Source organism: Sus scrofa, chromosome 1, assembly GCF_000003025.6.
Source record: "Sus scrofa isolate TJ Tabasco breed Duroc chromosome 1, Sscrofa11.1, whole genome shotgun sequence".
NCBI lineage: Eukaryota > Metazoa > Chordata > Mammalia > Artiodactyla > Suidae > Sus > Sus scrofa.
Window position 1 is genome coordinate 159341595 of NC_010443.5, and position 20274 is coordinate 159361868.

Sequence of the window (20274 nt, forward strand, 5' to 3'; positions counted from 1 at the left end):
GGAGTGTGGTCACTAGAATTAGCTATACTTGAATCAACTCTTTAAAACTAAGTATTAAAAAATATTTAGGTATAAGTTAGTTCTTATGTCCTTGTCTTATTGCTTTTTGTGTCTTCTTGTAGGTTCCCATGGGGCTGGTCATCCTTCAGAGACTAATACTCCTTTTGTCACTTGGGGAGCTGGAATCAAGTATCCTCAAAGAGTGTCAGCTCAGAAATTTGATGACACATATTTGGAAGGTATGAACATTTATCTTTATTATTTTAATGAATCTGACATTTTAAAATAAAGTCAAAGTTTAATTTGAAAAATTACTTTTCAAGTTTTCATTTTGATGTATGTGTCATTACCATTTCTATGTATTACTTTTGTATAGTTCATATTATTTAATTTATAATATTCAGCTTGAAATATACAGTTTAGTTATTTGCCTTATGAAAGTTCAAGTATAAGTTTTACTATTTTTTTCTTCACAAGCTTTCTTATTCTAGGACTTAGATTAAACCCTTGATTCAGACCTTACCTGCAAAGGCTACAATCAGGTAAATCACACATATGTCACAATTGGTATTTCAAAACCAGACAGGTTTTGCCCTATCTGTAGTACTTTTGAAGGTTCTCTCTATCGTCCAAGCTTCTCTTGCTTCTCAATCCATGACGAAAAAGAAGTCCTTTTTCCTGGAGCTCTAGCTAGTTTCTAATGTAAGGGGTTTTGAGAGTTCCATAGTTTTTACTAATTGGACAAAAATAAATTCCTCTCAAATGCCTTTCTCTGGATTAGTTGTGTCAGATTTATCCAAAAGCACTTGTTAAATGTACAGATAAAAAATAATTACAGATTTCCAGACCTTGTCACTAGATATTTTGATTCTATGAGTCTGGGTGAGGCCTAGAAATTTTCTTTTTAAAAACTCCAGGGATTTGTATACATAGCTGTGGTAGGTATTTCTACCACAGAAGACTTTTTGGCTTATATAATAAAATTTTCTTATACTCTTTCTTTTTTTGAATTTATTTTTTATTGAGATATAATTCTCATACCATAAAATTCATGTTTTAAAATGTATAATTGGGAGTTCCCATTGTGGCTCAGCAGTAACGAACCCAACTAGTAACCGTGAGAATGCAGGTTCTATCCTTGGCCCCGCTCAGTGGGTTAAGAATCTGGCATTGCTGGTGAGCTGTGGTGTAGGTCAGAGATGCTGCTCAGATCCCACGTTGCTGTGGCTGTGGCGTAGGCCAGCACCTGCAGCTCAGATTCGACTCCTAGCCTAGAAACTTCCCTACGCCACGGGTGCAGCCCTGAAAAGACAAAACCAAACCAAACCAATAAAGATGAATAATATAATATTTTCTAGTATATTCACAGGAATGTGCAATAATCTCGACTACCTAATTACAAAACATTTCGTTGCCCTCCCCCCCCAAAGAAACCAAAACCAAAAAAAACCTCTTACCCATTAGCAGTTACTCTTTATTCCTCTCTCTCCCCATCACCCGGCAGCCATTAATCTACTTTCTGTCTCTATAGATTTGTCTGTTTCAGACTTTTCATATAAATGGAATAACTTACTGTCTGGTCTTTTATGTCTGGCTTCTTCCATTTGGCATAATGTCTTCAAAGTTCATCTATGTTATAGATGTTATCAGTGGGTTTTTTTTAACTGAATAATATTTCATTGTATGTATAGGCCATATTCAATCATCTTTTGGATATTTGGGTTTCCACATTTTGGCTATTTGGTAATGATGCAGTGAACATTTGTATAAAAGTTTTTGTGTGAACATGTGTTTTCATTTCTCTTGGTTAGGCACCTAGGAGCAGAATAAATGAGTCATATGTTCCTCTATGTTAAATTTTTTGCAAATTGCCAAATTGTTTTCCAAAGCAGCTTCATACCATTTTACATCCCTATGTTCTGTGTTAAATGGCTTAGTTTGAGGTTAAATAGAAGCTAGGTTAAATAGTTTCTTTATACTTAGGAGATAGAACTTTATTTTGGCATTTGATTTTTATATCATCAAATCTAAAACATTGAATTAATGTTTCAGAATCACATGACCTCAAGGATCATTACAGAAAGAATGTATTTTTTCTCATGTAAATGTTAATTATCATAAGTTATAGTGAAAGAGAATGTAGATGTTTTTCGTCATCAAATGATTAGTGTGAATATTTAGTAGCTGACTAGTAGAATCAGGATTGTGTTTTTAAACTTTATTAGTTTATTAAATGAAATGTCATCATCATAGTATCTTAGAAACCTTCTGGTAGTATATCTTAAAGTCAAAGACAAAGTCTTAAAATTAAGGCATGTTCTCAAAATCATTTATTTTGATTACTGTTTATTGAAATTATGAATTTAAATGTAGAAAGATGGGGGAATAAGGCAATTTTAATAGTCCCTATACTATTTTCACATTTGGGATTAGTGACAGTAGTGGCATCAGAGCTATAATTTCAAGTGTTTTGCAAGTAACTGCCTGTACCAAAATAAGAAAATCTTAGATTGACTAACAAACCATCAGTTGCCTTAATAATTCCCTGAAATAGGATTGTAATTATTTATAATCATGCTAACAGTATTATCATTATGCCTTTTACTTCCATCTTTCCTTCCTTAGCCTACTGATGTTTTGATACAATTATCTCCAAATAAGCACTTTGAAGGTTTAGTAAATTATCAGATAAAACATCAAGTATTTACTTTTCAGATAGTTTTGAAAATTCTAGTTTTAAAAATTTACAATTCTGCCTTTTTAAGAACCCTTTTTGTTCATACTTGGCTTAAAATGGACTTTTCCGATACGTTTTTTCCCACTAATTATTGACCACTTGTAATAATAAAATGATTTATTCTTTTTTTAATTCTTAACATCAGCTCTTGTGTCTAATTGTATCTTTCAGAATGGAAATTGGAGAACTGGAAGAGGCACGATGTCAATCAGGTATTCATTAAATTTAATCGTGTTTAAATTCAATTTCTCCTATAAGAAGTTTAGACCAAAAAAAATCTGGAAAAAAAAAAGTGTATTAGTAATAATGATGGTAAAGGATTTTTCTAAAATATTTCAGTTACCAAGGGAAATCCTGTTACTGTGAATATTTTAACCCCAAGTAATCTTTCTTTGGCAAAATAAAAAAAAAAGAAAAGCAGCCTCAAGTAAAACTGAAAGGAGGAGACTCCCTCCAAACAACACTGGGTAATTAAAGAATTATTATGCAAATTGAAATTTGCATGCCTTTTCAATTTTTGTCATTTCTTGTCATGGTTGCCTTGTTTAGTTGCTTTAAGCACAGATCTAATAAAACCCCGTTATGGGTTTCTTTCTTGTTAGCGTGTCAGTTACTGTTTCTTTTTTATTAACACACATTTTATCTTTAATTCTACCTAGAATTTTTACAAATGTAATGGGGAAAAAGTGACAAGAATATGTAGATTACTCAGCTAGAAAACTTAATTATAGGAAAATTCATGGCCAACCTAATCAAATTAGACTAGTAACATCATCTGTAAATGTGAAGCACAGAATTTCATTGTTGAAAATATGCTAGGTAGACAGCCATCTCCACTATTTGTAGAAGGCCTGGCATCATTGGTATGTGGCCTCTAAAATGGCAAAAATGTCTTACTTTCTCCAGCTCACCTCACAAGCTGACATTCCTTATTGTAATGAATAAACCAAGGTCTAGGATCTCATTTTCAGGCCTGTAGTTACAGAAAAATGGTCTCTTTTCTCAGGATGGATGCTTATAAACCAAGTAAGTGAAAATGTATAGAATCAGATAACAGTCTGTTAATTTGCAATAAAAATCACCATCAAATGGCTAGGAATAACTTAAAAGTCCATAAAAAAGGAACATGTTTTACTTACAGCCAGGCTGGATCATAATTAAAAACTAAATATAGATTCAGCTCTTGCTTTCCAAATACTCTTACTTCAGATCTATATTAAATGAGAATTTCTTTATTTATTCCTTCTGCCAGCATTGTTTTGTGTCTGGAGTATGTTTAAACATTGTGCAAACACTAACATTAAAACATTGAAACATTAATACATTGACATTAAACATCATGTAAAGGATAAAATGGTGAGTAAAAGCAGACACAATCCCTGTGCTGGGAAGCTTATAGTTTAGGGTAAGATAAAATTTATATTTATTTGTATTCATCATGCAAAGATATATAAAATTACAGCTGTGATAAGGCCTGTGAAGTGATTAGTGCATGAAGTGGATGTTTCTGGTGGACTGTGTGGTCAGCAGAAGCTTTCTGAGAAAGTGAGGCTCGAGCTGAGATTGAAGAGTGAGTAGGAGAGGAGTTCCCATTGTAGCTTAGTGGTAAGGAACCCAACTAGTATCCATAAGGATGTGAGTTCGATCCATGGCCTTGCTCAGTGGGTTAAGGATCCTGTGTTGCTGTGAGCTGTGGTGTAGGTCACAGACACGGCTCAGATCCTGTGTTGCTGTGGCTGTGGTGTAGGCCGGCAACTGCAGCTCTGATTCAACCCTTAGCCTGGGAACTTCCATATGCTGTGAGGGTGGCCCTAAAAAGACAAAAAAAAAAAAAAAAAAAAAAAAAAAAAAAAGAGTAGGAGTTGCCAGGCCAAGGCAGGAGGAGGAGAGCCTTCCAGACAGAGGAGCAACATGTGTGCCCAGAGCTATGGTAGAAGGTGCATGGCGTTTTAAAGGATCTTGGAAGAAAGCAGTGTACAGAGCAGCAGGGACCGTGGTGTGATGTGAGGCAGAAGAAGGCAGACACTAGATCATGCAGGGCCTCACAGGCCCTGTGTTCTTAATCCTTAAGTTTGAGGATGCCCTCAAAATGTTTGAAGCCTGGAGAGTGACATGATCTGAGTTTCTGTGCAAGGGTTCCTCTGGCTGCAGCATGGAGAACAGATCAGAAGAGGCCAACGGTGGATTCTGGGGGAAGGAGAGAAGGCAAACAGGACCATTGGAGTTTTCAGTTTTCTGAAATGGTACGGTTTTCTGAGAGTGACAATACCAGATCCTTAACCCAGTGAGCCACCAGGGAGCTCCCCAAACTCCAACTTTAAATGGGGGCTTGAGAAGGTATCTGGAGAGGAGCCACAGTGAAATGGAAGATACTCAGTGGAGAGATGTTACAGAGGTCCAGAAGGGGTGGTCTGCACTGTGCAGGGTGGTCAAGTGATTGTAATCACTACAACAGTATTTGTAGCCACCAATTAATTGGTGCAGGGTGACTGTGCACCAGGTACTTCTCATTTGATCCTGCCATAACCCTGTAAGGGAGAAACATCTATTGATTTTTTAACTAATAATGAAATGGAAGCACTGGAGAGGTTAAATAACCTGCCCAGGGTCTCAGAGATCACAAGCAAGTATATAAAACTGGGCATTCTGTCATCTTGGCACTTTGCTGCATGAAAAATTGAAGGGACTAATGTAAAAGCAATCAATTAGATGGTAAAAAATGGAGGTTATTAATTCTTTAGAGAGCGAGGTCTTCAGGGTGATAGAGGCAAAGCAAGTTGGAGTGGCCTGAGGAGCAATGGGGAGGGGAGGCCATGGAGACAGAAAGCAAGGAGAGCTCTTCTGTGACATTGGACTTAAAGGGGAGCTACTTGAAAGGGAGGTATCCAAAAAGTATTTGAGGCCTTTTGTCTAAAGAGCTTCTTATCTGGTTTATACTTTTGTTGGACTTCACTGGTTGGCAGTACAACCTCCTTTTGACACATACTTTCTTTTCTTTCTTTAGTTAATATATATATAAATATATTTCTCCAGTTAAAGTCTGCTATTACTGTTTATTTTCTGTCTAGTTAAAGCATCCCTTTCATAATACTCAGAAACTATTTCATAGGGTGATCAAAGTTCGTTTTGTTTTGTTTTGTTGATCATGCTCATGGCATGTGGAAATTCCCAGGCCAGAGATCAAACCTACACCACAGCTGTGACCCAAGCCATAGCAATGATAATGCCGGATCCTTAACCCACTGAGCCACCAGGGACCTCCAGGGTGGTCGTTTTTAGCTCCTAGAATAAATGACTTTTTGTTATGGCATATTTTACATTTGGAACTCTTAGTAGTTTCCTTTCAAATTTAATTTTTCATGATTAAAAAAGGTTCATGTACCTCTAGCAAATGACATTTTTAGAGATCAATATCTACTGTGTAGGAGTTCCTGTCATGGCTCAGTTGTTAACGAACCTAACTAGTATCCATGAGGATATGGGTTTTATCCCTGGCCTTTCTCAGTGGGTTAAGGATCCTGTGTTGCCTTGAGCTGTGGTGTGGGTTGCAGACATGGCTCAGATCCTGTGTTGCTGTGGCTGTGGTGTAGGCCAGCAGCTACAGCTCCAGTTTGACCCCTAGCCTGGGAGCTGCCATATGCCACGGGAATGGCCCTAGAAATGGCAAAAGACAAAAAACAAACAAACAAAAAATATATACTTATGTATTAAATAAATATTTGGGAGTTCCCTGGTGGCTCAGCAGGTTAAAGATCCTGGGCCTGGGAATTCCACCTGCTGGAAAAAAAAGTGGCAAAACAAATTTTTTAAGGTAATGAATGATAAAGAATATCGTAGTTATCTTTCAAAATATAGTTATATTACTAAGTTTCCTTGTTGATATCTGTAGACTTCTTAGATTTAAATTTTTTCTGTTTGCAGGCTGATATTGCACCATTGATGGCTTCTCTTATTGGAGTTCCCTTTCCTCTTAATTCAGTGGTAAAGAATGCAATTTTCTTAACTCTCAGAATAAAAAAATTACTGTGTAATAAAATTTACTTTTTGTTTCTGAATTATCTTTGATTACATTTAAAACCTTTTTCTTTATATTTCCTTCTAAATATGTAACACCTCATAATTATGTATGAATGCGCAGCGTAGAGCACAAGCCTAATAGCTTTTCTTTAAAATTTTTTATTTTCTAAAATGTCTAGGATTTATTTCTTTGTATTTTAGTTACAAGTGGTGAAAATATATAAGTACTTTTTATTGTAAGCAGCAGAAACTGAATCCATTTAAAGGAAATTTATTAAAAATATACTAGTGGTTTGCTGGATCAAAGGGGGAATGAACAGGAACCAAGGGTGCTCTGGAGACAGGGAAATCAGTACTCCATGGCCCCATGGCAGGACTAGTCTGCTCAGGATGCCAACATTAGGGGAGCATAGCATTACACCTGTTGTACTGTCCATTCCTTGCCTCTCAAGAGTCAAATTCCAGTGCTTTACCATTTGAGTGGTCTAGCCTGTGTTATTTGTCTACTCCCAAGTAAGGGAAGGCAGGGCCCCATTAGAGACCCACCATATTGTGTCTAATGGGAAGAGTTCTCAACATATAATGGTAATGCTCTTCTGATGGTAATGCTGTTAAGAATGGCATCTGGGAGTTCCCGTCATGACTCAGCGGTTAACAAACCCGACTAGCATCCACAAGGATGTGGGTTCGATCCCTGGCCTCGCTCGGTGGCTTAAGGATTCGGCGTTGCCTGAGCTGTGGTGTAGGTCGCAGACATGGCTCAGATTCTGTGTTGCTGTGGCTCTGGCGTAGGCCAGCAGGTACAGCTCTGATTGGACCCCTAGCCTAAGAACCTCCATATGCTGCAGGTGTGGCCCTAAGAAAGAAAGAAAAAAAGAATGGCAACTGGATGCTGAAAAGCTCAAACACAAGCGAACAAAATCCATGCACACCAGTCATTCTTACTAGCTCTGCAAATCAAACTTTAAAAATAATGTCACCATAACTACCTCAGAACTCTGAGTAATGTGACCACTGTAGACATAAGTATGTGTGTATGTGTATAACTGAAACAAGTTTCACAAAACAATCCTTGCTCTCACTACACATAGTATACTTTCATTTTTCTTATTACATCTTTTGTTTTTGGGCCATACCTGCATCATGTTTTGGAAATTCCTGGGCCAGGGATTGCACCTATGCCACGACAGTGACCTAAGTCACTGCAATGACAGTGCCAGATCCATAACCTACTGTGTCACAAGAGAACTCTGTCTTTTTTTTCTTTTGAAGCATGTTGGCTGTGGCCCACCGTAGTAACTTTTTGCGTGTGCAGAGTACTTCACTGCCTGCAGCATAGTAATCTTTTGGTAAATATTAGGTTTTATTGAACTTAATTCATCCCTTTTGCTTCATTTACTTTATTACATCTACTTTGTGAGAAAAATAACAGATCATTTCTCAGTCATGGTTTTAAAAGTATTTTTTGTTTAATTATTCCAGGAATTTATTCGTCCATATGTCTTGTCCCTATTGCTCTTCGTAAGTCTGTTTTTTATAAGAGTTCTGAGCTTTGTAAGTACTCTTATTAAATCTGTGTTTATTATTTATAGGGGATCCTTCCTGTGGATATATTAAACACCACTGACCTCTTCAAAGCAGAGAGCATGTTTACAAATGCAGTACAGATCCTTGAACAATTCAAGGTAAGATAACACACACAAAAATGGACACCACTACAGTTTTTAAATTGAATGCATTAAGTAAAAATACTTGATTTGGTGTTTTAAGAAATAATTTTCTATAATTTATTATCTTTAAATTTTGTGTATTTGACTAGTGTCATAAAGTTTCACATTTCTGAGGTGCAGGTTCCATGAATCAGTTTGAAGGTATAGAATTACCTTTGAGAGTGTCCTGACTACCACATATGCTTATAAAGACTACAAACCAAGTCCCCCCGCCACGCTTGCCTGGCCATGCCCACAGCATATGGAAGTTCCCAGGCTGGGGATTGAATCCCAGCTGTAGCTGCAATCTATACCACAGCTGCAGCAATGCTGGATCTTTAACCCACTGCACCACAGCAGGAACTCCGAAACCAAGTCTTTGTCAGTAGGATTTGTCTTGTAAAAGTAGTGTTAGAGATTGTAACATTTCTTACCATTCTGTGTATATTATTACATGCATTAAGAAATGACCATTTAACTGAAAATTTCTGTTATTCTTATTAGTATTATTGCAGCTTGGTATATTATGTTTCCTAAGAGTTAAAGAAGTATAGTTTAATTACAAATATGTTATTTTGCCGGCTTGATATGCTTAATTCTCAGCTTATTTTAACAGTATGATAATATTAAAATTTACTTTAAATATTTATGAAATAATATAGCACCACACAATTCCATTTATTTCTATCCCTGAAGAACCATTTTAATAGATGTTTATATTTCAAAATGAAATCAGTTTTTTTCTCATTTATAATAAAATATTTTTATGCTTGGTTCCCAGGTGAAAATGACTCAGAAAAAAGAAGCTACTTTATCGTTTTTGTTTACACCCTTTAAGTAAGTCTCTCTCTCTTTTTTTTTTTTAATGTAAGAAAGAATTTTCAATGAGTTTGAAAGCTTGACAGGATAGGTAAATTACTTAAAAACTTTGTCTTTTTGTGTGCATTAGTATAGTCTTCCAAATGAAAGCCTCTCCTGTTGTTTTATAAATAATGAGCCAGATGCTCTATATCTTTGAATGGCTGGTAGAGGAAATACAGGAGAGCAGAGAGATATGGGAAACATTAAGGAGATAAATTTAAAGGGTTGGACCGGAAAGGTGTGGGGACTCTTCAGTTGATAGGGAAGATGCTTATGCCATTATGGCATATAGAAGAAAGAAGAGCTGGTAGGAGAGGCAAGGATGAATGTTATTAAGTTCAACTTACAATTAAAGATACCAATTAATTAGTTAGAAATAGGGACTTGGATCTCAAGATAGAAATGAGTTTATTATGAAGATTTTGGCATCATCAGCATAAGTATGGTGGCAGAAAGTGTTATACATGTAGGAGGCTCTAGGGAGAATGTAGACAGTGATAATAAAAGGCCAGTGATACAGTTCTGGGGAATACTGACAACTACTTGGGAAAAGAGGAGAGCAGATTTTCATGGGCAACAGATTTTGTCCCACATCCAGAAAGATGTTTTCCTTAAATTAGGATTGGGGAGACTTGGGTCACAAACCTGGCTCTGTGCCACTGACTTGGGAGGGTTCACTCAACCTCCTTGGGCTTCATTTGCAATTAGCAGGGATTCACATTTAATTAGGAAAGATTTTGCTCTTGACCAAAATAATAGAAATTGCTTGAAATATGGATGGTAGGGATGTGATTGAATGACTTCACTGGAGTTGTTTTTGACAACTTATATAGCACTAGAGTGGTATTCATAAACTAGAAACTATTGCCCTCTGAATCATATAATAACAATTCTGTATACCAGCCTGCCTGACTGTCTGCCTGTGTGTGTGTGTGTGTGTGTGTGTGTGTGTGTGTGTGTGTGTGTGTGTAGGAGAGTGAAAACAAAGCAAAATTAGGATTTTGCAAGTTATGATCATATGAAATAAATTAGATGATACATGTCAGTGGTAGAATTATCTTTGAGGAGTGTCCCTAATTATAAGATCATCATATATACTGATAGAGATTATAAGCCAAGACTTTATCAGTTGGAATTTGCCCCATATTATATCATTTAGGTATCTTATGCATATGTTTATTTGTAACATAGTGGTATAGTCAGGCCAAACAAAATAAACAAGTAAATGAACAAGAAATATATTATCAATTCTTGGTATGAAGAAAATATACAGGACATTGAGAGTAACTGAGGGTTACTTTAGATCAGTTACTTTAGAAAGACTGATCAGGGAAATGCTCTTCTGCAAGGGATTCAAGTGCACACTGCCCACCTTCTTCCCCTTGGCCTAGAGACTGACCATGAACTTCTCCAGCTTTGATGCTCAACATCTGCCTGCAACCCCACTACTAACTCTGTGTCATGTGGGGCCCAACAGAATGGTTGATTCCCACCCTGGGCTTACCCATCCTGCCTGCAGACTTGTCTGGCTGGAAATACTCATTCATCAAGAGCCTGCAATAAGATAAAACAAGGAGTTGACTCATGAGGAAATAAACAATTGAAGGATTAGAAAAGAACTTAAAAATACTAAAATCCTCAGAAATATCTGAGAAACTGTTATATCTATAAAATTTAAAATGCAGCACACACTTTGCAAAATGATAGAGAATACAGGCTGTATTTTTTTTTAATGGGAAATGCAGCTAAAACTTACAGAATAATAAATTGTATAGGATTGGTCCAAATGGCAGGCAAATCTTCCCAATTAGAATGGGAAATAGACCTCAAATGAAGTGAAATGAATTTTAGGAGATGATGGATTAAGAAGCTGAAGGAAGGGAGTTCTCGTCATGGCTCAGCGGAAACAAATCTCACTAGTATCTATGAGGATACAGGTTTGATCCTTGGCCTCCCTCAGTGGGTTAAAAATCCAGTGTTGCTATGAGCTGTGGTATAAGTTGCAGATGTGGCTCAGATCTGGCATTGCTGTGGCTATGGCATAGGCTGGCAGCTGCAGCTCCAATTCGACCCTTAGCCTGGGAACATCCACATGCCGCAGGTGCAGGCCCCCCTCCCCCCCAAAAAAAGAAGAAGCTGAAGGAAACATTGGAAGGCATACATTTCTTCATCCCTATACACTGGAAACTTCAGGGAAGGAAAACATTTCAAACTGTACAAGAAAGCATGCTTTGGAGTTCCCTGGTGGCCTAGCCTTAAAGATCCAGCCTTGTCACTGCTGTGGCGCAGGTTTGATCTCTGACCTGGGAACTTGCACATGCCCGGTCCAAGGCATGCAGGCCCGGCCAAAACGAAGCAAACAAACAAAAAACATACTTCAAATATGAAGCAACTAAGATGTGACGTGATTTTGAACAGTTGTTAGGAGTATAAGAAAGGGAAATCATTTGAAGATTGGCAGGTGAATCAAGGCTTCAGTGAAATAGATGAGAAGGTTTAATTATAGTATAAAACTTTTTTACTCAGTGAATGCTATTTAAGTAATCATAATAATGTATATCTTGGTTTTTAAGAGTCAAACCTTAGAAAAGCAAGTATGATCTGAGTACAGTGGGCTCTTTATTTTTCTCTATTTGAGTTTTTTTCATTTCTACATCATTTCCTTCCTTCTAGTCACCTTTATGTATATACCTAATGTCAGCATTGTCCACTTAATTATATCAAGTAATTATTGGCACATAAACATCATAAAGATGAAAGAATACTGTGGACACAGCAGAACAACTCAGTTTCTTGTTACAAATAATTGTTCAGTGAAGTCCTTCCTTTTGAATAAGTGCCATATTTCCTTTTTCTTCTTAGAAATATGTTGTTCACTCATTAATTCTTAAGTCTGAGAAAATTTATCTAGGATATTTACAGTTTAAAATTCAGTCTTGAGATTTTACTTTCATGATCAGTTTCATTGGCATCACTAGATTTTAGTTTAATATCATCTCCCTACCATTTTTCCCTTGTCTTATTTAGTCTTTTCTAGCATGAATAATTGATGAATAATACAGTAGTTCCTAGGGTGGTGAAATAGCAAATGCATCAAGTAAGATAAAGGAAGAATAAGAGTGCTGAGATCGTATAGCATATCTGAGAGTTGTAAAAGGATCCAATATGGTAATTGCATATCCTGCTTTATCCTATTCATTAAAAAAATAATTAACTTTTATCTTTGATATTTTAAAGACTTCAAGAAAGGAATAAATGTCACGAAATGTTCATTGTGACAAGTAGAATTGCTCAGAAAATCCTCAAAGCTAAAATTGGGTCTATTGCTATACAAAGGAATGACCAGCAGGTGGAGCTATATGATTAGAAGAAGCATAGTTTGGCAGCGTGTGAATACCTTTAAACGGAGAAAAGCACTTTTCTTTCTATTTGAAAAGTGTGTACTATAGAGGCCCAAGTAAAACAAGAAAAACATTAAAAGAAAAAATTCCATGAAATGATAAAATAACAAGAAAATTCTCTTAACAGATATTGTAGAAAAAAATGAAAATGGGAAGGAGATATTGTACCTTGTCAATAGAAGGCAAAACATGTTCTATTTTATTTTAAAATTACTATGTAAATTCAGGCAACTTAAATTTTAACAAAGTATTTTAATGTATTTTATACTAAAATGACAAAAGATATTTTGGTTCTTTTTAATATATTTTTTTATTTTAGTGTGATATGGGTTAAAGACCCTTAGGCCAAATTTAGATATTGGTTTTTTGTTTTTGTTTTTGTTTTTTTTTTAATTTTCGCACTGTACAGCAAGGGGGTCAGGTTATCCTTACATGTATACATTGCAATTACAGTTTTTCCCCCACCCTTTCTTCTGTTGCAACATGAGTATCTAGACAAAGTTCTCAATGCTATTCAGCAGGATCTTCTTGTAAATCTATTCTAAGTTGTGTCTGATAAGCCCAAGCTCCCGATCCCTCCCCTTCCCTCCCCCTCCCATCAGGCAGCCGCAAGTCTCTTCTCCAAGTCCATGATTTTCTTTTCTAAGGAGATGTTCATTTGTGCTGGATATTAGATTCCAGTTATAAGTGATATCAGATGGTATTTGTCTTTGCTTTCTGGCTCATTTCACTCAGTATGAGATTCTCTAGCTCCATCCATGTTGCTGCAAATGGCATTATGTCATTTTTTTTTATGGCTGAGTAGTATTCCATTGTGTATATATACCACATCTTCCGAATCTAATCATCTGTCGATGGACATTTGGGTTGTTTCCATGTCTTGGCTATTGTGAATAGTGCTGCAATGAACATGCGGGTGCATGTGTCCCTTTTAAGTAGAGTTTTGTCCGGATAGATGCCCAAGAGTGGGATTGTGGGGTCATATGGAAGTTCTATGTATAGATTTCTAAGGTATCTCCAAACTGTTCTCCATAGTGGCTGTACCAGTTTACATTCCCACCAACAGTGGAGGAGAGTTCCCTTTTCTCCACAGCCCCTCCAGCACTTGTTATTTGTGGATTTATTAATGATGGCCATTCTGACTGGTGTGAGGTGATATCTCATGGTAGTTTTGATTTGCATTTCTCTTATAATCAGCGATGTTGAGCATTTTTTCATGTGTTTGTTGGCCATCTGTATATCTTCTTTGGAGAAATGTCTATTCAGGTCTTTTGCCCATTTTTCCATTGACTGATTTGCTTTTTTGCTGTTGGGTTGTATAAGTTGTTTATATATTCTAGAGATTAAGCCCTTGTCGGTTGCATCATTTGAACCTATCTTCTCCCATTCTGTAAGTTGTCTTTTTGTTTTCTTTTTGGTTTCCTTTGCTGTGCAAAAGCTTTTCAGTTTGATTAGGTCCCATGGGTTTATTTTTGCTCTAGATATTGGTTTTAATGTGAATCTTTCTACTGCGTCATCCATCTGATATACTAATTATTTACTAAAAATGTAATTCTATTCCTCAAACCTGAAATTCTTTTAAAAAAGTAACTTTTATACGTTACATACCTACATAGGAAAATATTCATTTACTTTATTATGACATGAAAGATGACATAAGATTCAACATCATTGGTCAGTCTAAAGGAGTTCAAATTTTTCTAGAAATAATTTTTTAATCCTGATATTTCTGCCTTTGTCTTGTTGATAAAATTTTTCCTTTAGACATTCTAAAAAGGAATGGAGTAGATATCATTGGGTATCTCTAAAATATCATATGTTAATGAAAATGAAATATCTTTGTAATGAAAATGTGAGTAAAGAAGACCCAGCACCTCAAAGGGAAGCATTTTAAGGAGATTTTACCCTCCGAACAGTAGTTCTCTCTGACAAATTGATGATGAAGATTTTGATAATCCTAAAACTTATTTTCTTCCACAGTATTCAAATAACCTATGGGAAAAAGATGGAGCAATAACAATCACAACAAAGAAATATGCACAACTAATATTTATTTCTCTTTTGCTTGTTAGTAAGCTTAATAGATAATAATAGATTATTTTAAAATGTTTTCAATGTCAAAATTTAGTTAATAAAAAAGAAAAATTTTTATAGAAGTTACTATGTAGAAATATGTTTCCATTATCATCAAATATTTACTTCTGCCAAATTCTCTTTCCTCCTCTCTGGGATTTTATACACACACACACATTTCTCCTGGCCGCAGTGATGTGTATTTCTTTTAAAGGTCTTTTCTGTATTTTTTTCCGGCTCTTCAAGGTTGAGGCAAGATATTTTCTATTGACCTATCCTCTAATACACCACATCTCTCTTCTGCTTTGTCTAGTTTGCTGCTATTGAGTTCTTAATTTCAGTTACCACTTTTTTTCAGTTCTAGGATTTTTGTTTTAATTTATGTAAAAAGGAGATTACAGTTATTTGATGTAATTTTCTACCTTATTCATCATTATCAAATGCATTAACCACAATTATTTCAAAGTCTATATTTGATAATGTCAATAACCATTTTGTCAGTGACTTTGTTTTTATAGTCCTTTTTCAGCTAGCCCTGTTGTTGAGTCTGGTAGTTTTTAAATGAACCCTTATCATTATGTATTAAAAGTTTTAGAATCTCTGGCTTATCTCTTTCCCTGGAGAGGTTTTACCTTATCCTCTGACAGGCACAGAGCAGTAGCTGATTTAAGGCTGTGTTGCAGTTTGTTTCTGTTCTGACTGGTTTGTTCCTGCTCTTAGAGTGGAGCCTCCCAGGGATCTCAGCTGAATCTTGTGTTTTCTAGAGCGTTTCTTCTCAACTGGCTCCTGAACACCAGAGTTTGTCTCTCATATATCTTGAAACCACCTTCTTCCCAGCCTCTCATCCTATTGTCCTACACAGCTACACAGCTGAAGCATTCAGCTGAATGGCGAGCTTACTTTCTCTCACCAGGACTGGGCCTCTGTTTTTTAACTGAGATCTCTATATATAGTAGAATTTAAATTTTTGCTTGTGAAAGTTCCTGCTCTGAAGTTCCCAATGTGGCTTAGTGGGTTAAGGACCTGACTTTGTCTCTATATGAGTATGCAGGTTCAATCCCAGGCCTTGCTCAGTGGGTTAAGGATCTGGCATTGCTGCAAGCTATGGTGTAGGTCGTACTGATATGGCTCAGATCCGATGTTGCCCTGGCTGTGGGATAGGCCGCAGCTACAGCTCTGATTTGACCCCTGGCTTGAGAACTTGCATAATGCCACAGGTGTGGCCATAAAAAAGAAAAAAAAAGTTCCTTCTCTCATTCTTCTTAAGACTTCACTTCAGAACTGTATTGAATTAGTTTACGTAATTTCAGATGCTTTCTGTGTTTTTTAAAAATCCAGAATGAAAATTGTGTATTATTCTTTCATTTTTATTTTCTTTTGCATCCCCAAATCCTGGCTGCATTGTCTGCCGCAAACTGTAATTTTTATCTCTACTGTCTGATAAGGTTGCCAGAAGCTTTGTTGGATTCTCTTAAGTCCAGCAGCAGCTGTCTGCCCAAATTCTTAGGCTTTTCCCTGTGTACTGATGGTCTAAGGGTTACAGTCTGTAGAATGTTGGCATATTTCCCTTCTCTGTAGGATCTAAACCCTTCAATTTTTGGTGGTCTCAGCAGTTCTCTAGTACCTTTAAAAAAATTTAATTTTATTTCATCAGGCTTTCTAGTTATTCTTGGTGGAAGTATTGGTATGTCCAGGCTTTCCCATCATAGCCAGAAAATATGGTTAAATTTTAGTGTTTTAATTATTTTATTTTTAAAAATCTTAGGTTAGTAAAATGTAAATGAAAAATGCATATTTACAATAAAAATCATGCAACTGATAATAAAAATTCCATGCCTATGTCCCCGTCTTTACAGTCTTTTTTCCTGGAGGCAGAGTTGCAGTTTCTTACGCATCCGTCTTTATGAGTCATGTGTACATATGTATGTGCATATATCCCTTTTGCTAACATATTTAAAATTTTGAGTATGAAATTCTTCAAACACACTGAAAAGAATAGAGAATATGACAAAAACCCTTGTACCTACTATCCAGGTTTAAGAAATTTTAACATTTTACCATATTTCTTTTGATCTTCTTTTTTACTTAGGAAATAAAAGTAGTATAATATAACTGAATCCGTATTTTTTAAAATCTACCAATTTTTTTTGAATTCTCTTTTTTGCCATTCATTATAATTTTCATGATTTATCCATATTGATGCATGAAGATTCCCTTTATTCATTTTAATTTATATTTGCTATTCCTTTGATTGCTCTCCCTTATTTTGTTGTTTTGTATTTTTTGCATAGATGTTAAAATATTGTACCTTGGAATTCCTGCTGTGGTGCAATAGGTTAAAAATCCAAACTTCAGTGGTTCAGTTTGCTTCAGAGGTGCAGGTTCAATCCTGGCCTGGCTCAGTGGGTCAAAGGATCTGGCATTGCTGCACCTGTGGCTCAGATTTAATCACTGGCCTGGGAACTTCCATATGCTTCAGATACAGCCATAGCAAAAATAAATAAATATATATATGAAAAGGTGATATCTATCTATACATTACTTTATATTCTGGACTTTACATTTCTCACAAAACTTCTTTATGCTTAAAATATGTGATCCTGAGACTTAATTTGAAACCCCTCTCAACTTATGGAAAACAAAAAATTACATAGGGAACGAGTTTATGAGTCTTTAGTAATGATACATTGAGGTTTGAATAGAACATTTTGATGAATTCCAGACATATTTCTGAACCTTTGATATGTCCCTAGATTTATAAATTGTCCATTTAGAAAAATATAATATCTATTATTTAGATATAAATTAGGCTGCCCCTTTTTTTAACCTAAGTACTCCATATATAACATAATGTTTCATATATAATGTGATTAATATAAATATTTATCTTTAAAATGTTTCTCTCATTTTTCCTAAGATTTCACTTGAGAACACATATGAAATTAGCTTAATTTAGTTTTGGACAAACTTTTTAAAAAATCTTTTTAAGTAGTTTAGCACATTGGTGCTTTAAGAATGGCAATATATGTTCTTTTATTTTCTTCCTTTTTTAGGACTGTTATATTTTGATAACATTTTAATTAAGATTTATTGATTCATTTTATTCGCTTTGAAGTTTGTTAAGCATTATTGATATTAATGAAAATAATTAATGGTCCATATGGAGGTTAAAATTTAATTGAAGAGAAATAAATTGATCATTAGACCACACTAAAGTGCTAATGGTGTGAGGTAAGATTTGGAGTGACCCATAAAAGATGATGAAGATTTGATTTTGAAAAGCAGAGAGGGAGGATCTTTATGAACACTAACTCTAATGTCAGTGCAAGCAAGATGAAGAATCAGGAGTTTAACCATTTTATAACTGAGGGCATATATTTGGGATAGTAGGAAATTAAATAGATTAGAAGCAGATGATCATCAGTAGTCCAGCAAGTTGAGAATTGATGAAGTAGACAGTAAGATACCCATATCAATACCAAGAACATTAGAAGATGCAGTCAGTAATTTTGGAAGTGGAGGGGATCAGTGCAAGGAGAAGGAGATCAACCAGAAGGGTTTTATGGAACTTTGGAAAATTCATCTTAGATGTAGCCTTCAGAGAATGCCTATGTCCTTTGGGCCTGTAATTCCATTTCTAAGACTTCTAGGACGATATTCCAAAATGTGTGGTGTCTAAAGGACAGAGAACTGGAACATAGCAATCTTTTGAAGTAACCTGTTTTTCTGTAATGTATTCTTGCTTCCTCATGCCTTTTTCCTCCAAATCCCAGTGAGTCCAGGGGGTGGGGAATTTTCCCACAGTCTGACAGGGTGGTAGGGAAAGATCTGGGATCCCTTGGAGTAGGCACAGATTCTCCATCAGGTAGCTCTATAGAACTCTAGAGGGTTCATAGACAAGCTGCTGGGGTTCATGAATTTTCTGAAGTTACACTTAAGATTTGGGTTTATGTTTAGTTTCTAGATCGAGTTTCAGATTTTGAAAGATGTCTATGACCCTACCCAAATGAGTGACATTGCTTTTAAGATGTCCTTTCTATAAATCTCCATCTTAACTCTTTAGAAGCTGCTGAACCAAGTGGAAAGAAGACAAATGATTATATGTTGAGCCATGAAATTGCCAGAATTTAATTTAGTCATTTTTGACATACAAAAATATCAATTTCAGGAGTTCCCATCGTGGCTCAGCAGAAATGAATCTGACTAGCATCCACGAGGATGCAGGTTTGATCCCTGGCCTTGCTTAGTTGGGTTAAGGATCCTGTATTGCCATGAGCTATGGTAGGATGGCGGCTACAGCTCCCATTTGACACCTAGCCATATGGCACAGGTACAGCCCTGAAAAGACCAAAAAAAAATTTATATATATATATATAGATTTCACAAGATCCAGCATAATATATTCTTTTTTTTTTTTTTTTTTTTTGCTTTTTAGGGCTGCACCCATGACATATGAAGTTCCAGGCTAGGGGTCAAATCAGAGCTGCAGCTGCTGGCCATAGCCATAACAAAATGGGATCCAAGCCACATCTGTGACCTACACCACAGCTCAGGGCAACACTGGATCCTTAACCCACTGAGCGAGGCCAGGGATTGAACCCGCATCCTCATGCATACTAGTCAAGTTCATAACCTGCTGAACCACAATGGGAACTTCCAACCTAATATATTCTTAAATAATTTTTTTGACACTTTTGGAAAGTGAAAGTATTTGCTTAAGCAGTCCATGTTCAATTTTCTGTTTAAATATACTTATTTAAAAATTAATTATGCAGTATTAGGAGTATTTCCTATGTATTTAAGTTTTCTACTTTGGTAAACCTTAGGACAGAGAAATGGTGGAACGAGAAATATAAGATAATGGAACCAAAAACGTATATGGTGTAATAAAAAAAATAGCAGATAGGTTCACACTGTTCACTAACTTTACTTGCTGGTTATGCTATGCCTGGATCTGTTTTTTGTTTTTTGTTTTTTGTTTTTTTGTCTTTTAGGGCCACACCTGCAGCACATGGAGGTTCCCTGGCTAGGGGTCTAATCGGAGCTACAGCTGCCGGCATACACCACAGTCACAGCAACGCCAGATCCAAGCTGCATCTGTGACCTACACCACAGCTCCACAGCTCACGGCAACGCTGGATCCTTAACCCACTGAGCAAGGTCAGGAATCGAACCCACGACCTCATGGTTCCTAGTCGGGTTCGTTTCTGCTGTGCCATGATGGGAATTCCTGCCTAGATCTCTTTGATAATGCAAATTCTCAGGCCCTGCCTGACTCGGGTACAAAGCACCACAGTAAATCTGCCTTGTCTGTTATGTCTACCATGAGCATGAGAGGGATGAGCGTTGTAATGCAGACCATTCGTTTGCTTTTCCATTGATTACATTAATTTAATCAGAATATCTTTGTTAACCAGAGCGTTTCATTTCCTCCAATGATGTAGTATATGATTGTCATAAGTGGAGTTTGGTAGTT

The 20274-nt window shown here is 36.1% G+C and overlaps 1 protein-coding gene across 4 annotated transcripts in view; it reads left to right on the forward strand.

Annotated features, from left to right (window-relative positions):
* Window positions 1-20274, forward strand: part of PIGN (phosphatidylinositol glycan anchor biosynthesis class N) — a 99602-nt gene that overhangs the window by 23861 nt on the left and 55467 nt on the right. For all 4 annotated transcript variants that reach the window (XM_021099782.1, XM_021099773.1, XM_021099768.1 and 1 more), the window contains 5 exons: window positions 123-239; window positions 2909-2949; window positions 6659-6718; window positions 8347-8439; window positions 9245-9300. In XM_021099782.1, coding sequence (XP_020955441.1) covers window positions 123-239; window positions 2909-2949; window positions 6659-6718; window positions 8347-8439; window positions 9245-9300 — 367 coding nt within the window. The remainder of the gene's footprint in view (window positions 1-122; window positions 240-2908; window positions 2950-6658; window positions 6719-8346; window positions 8440-9244; window positions 9301-20274) is intronic.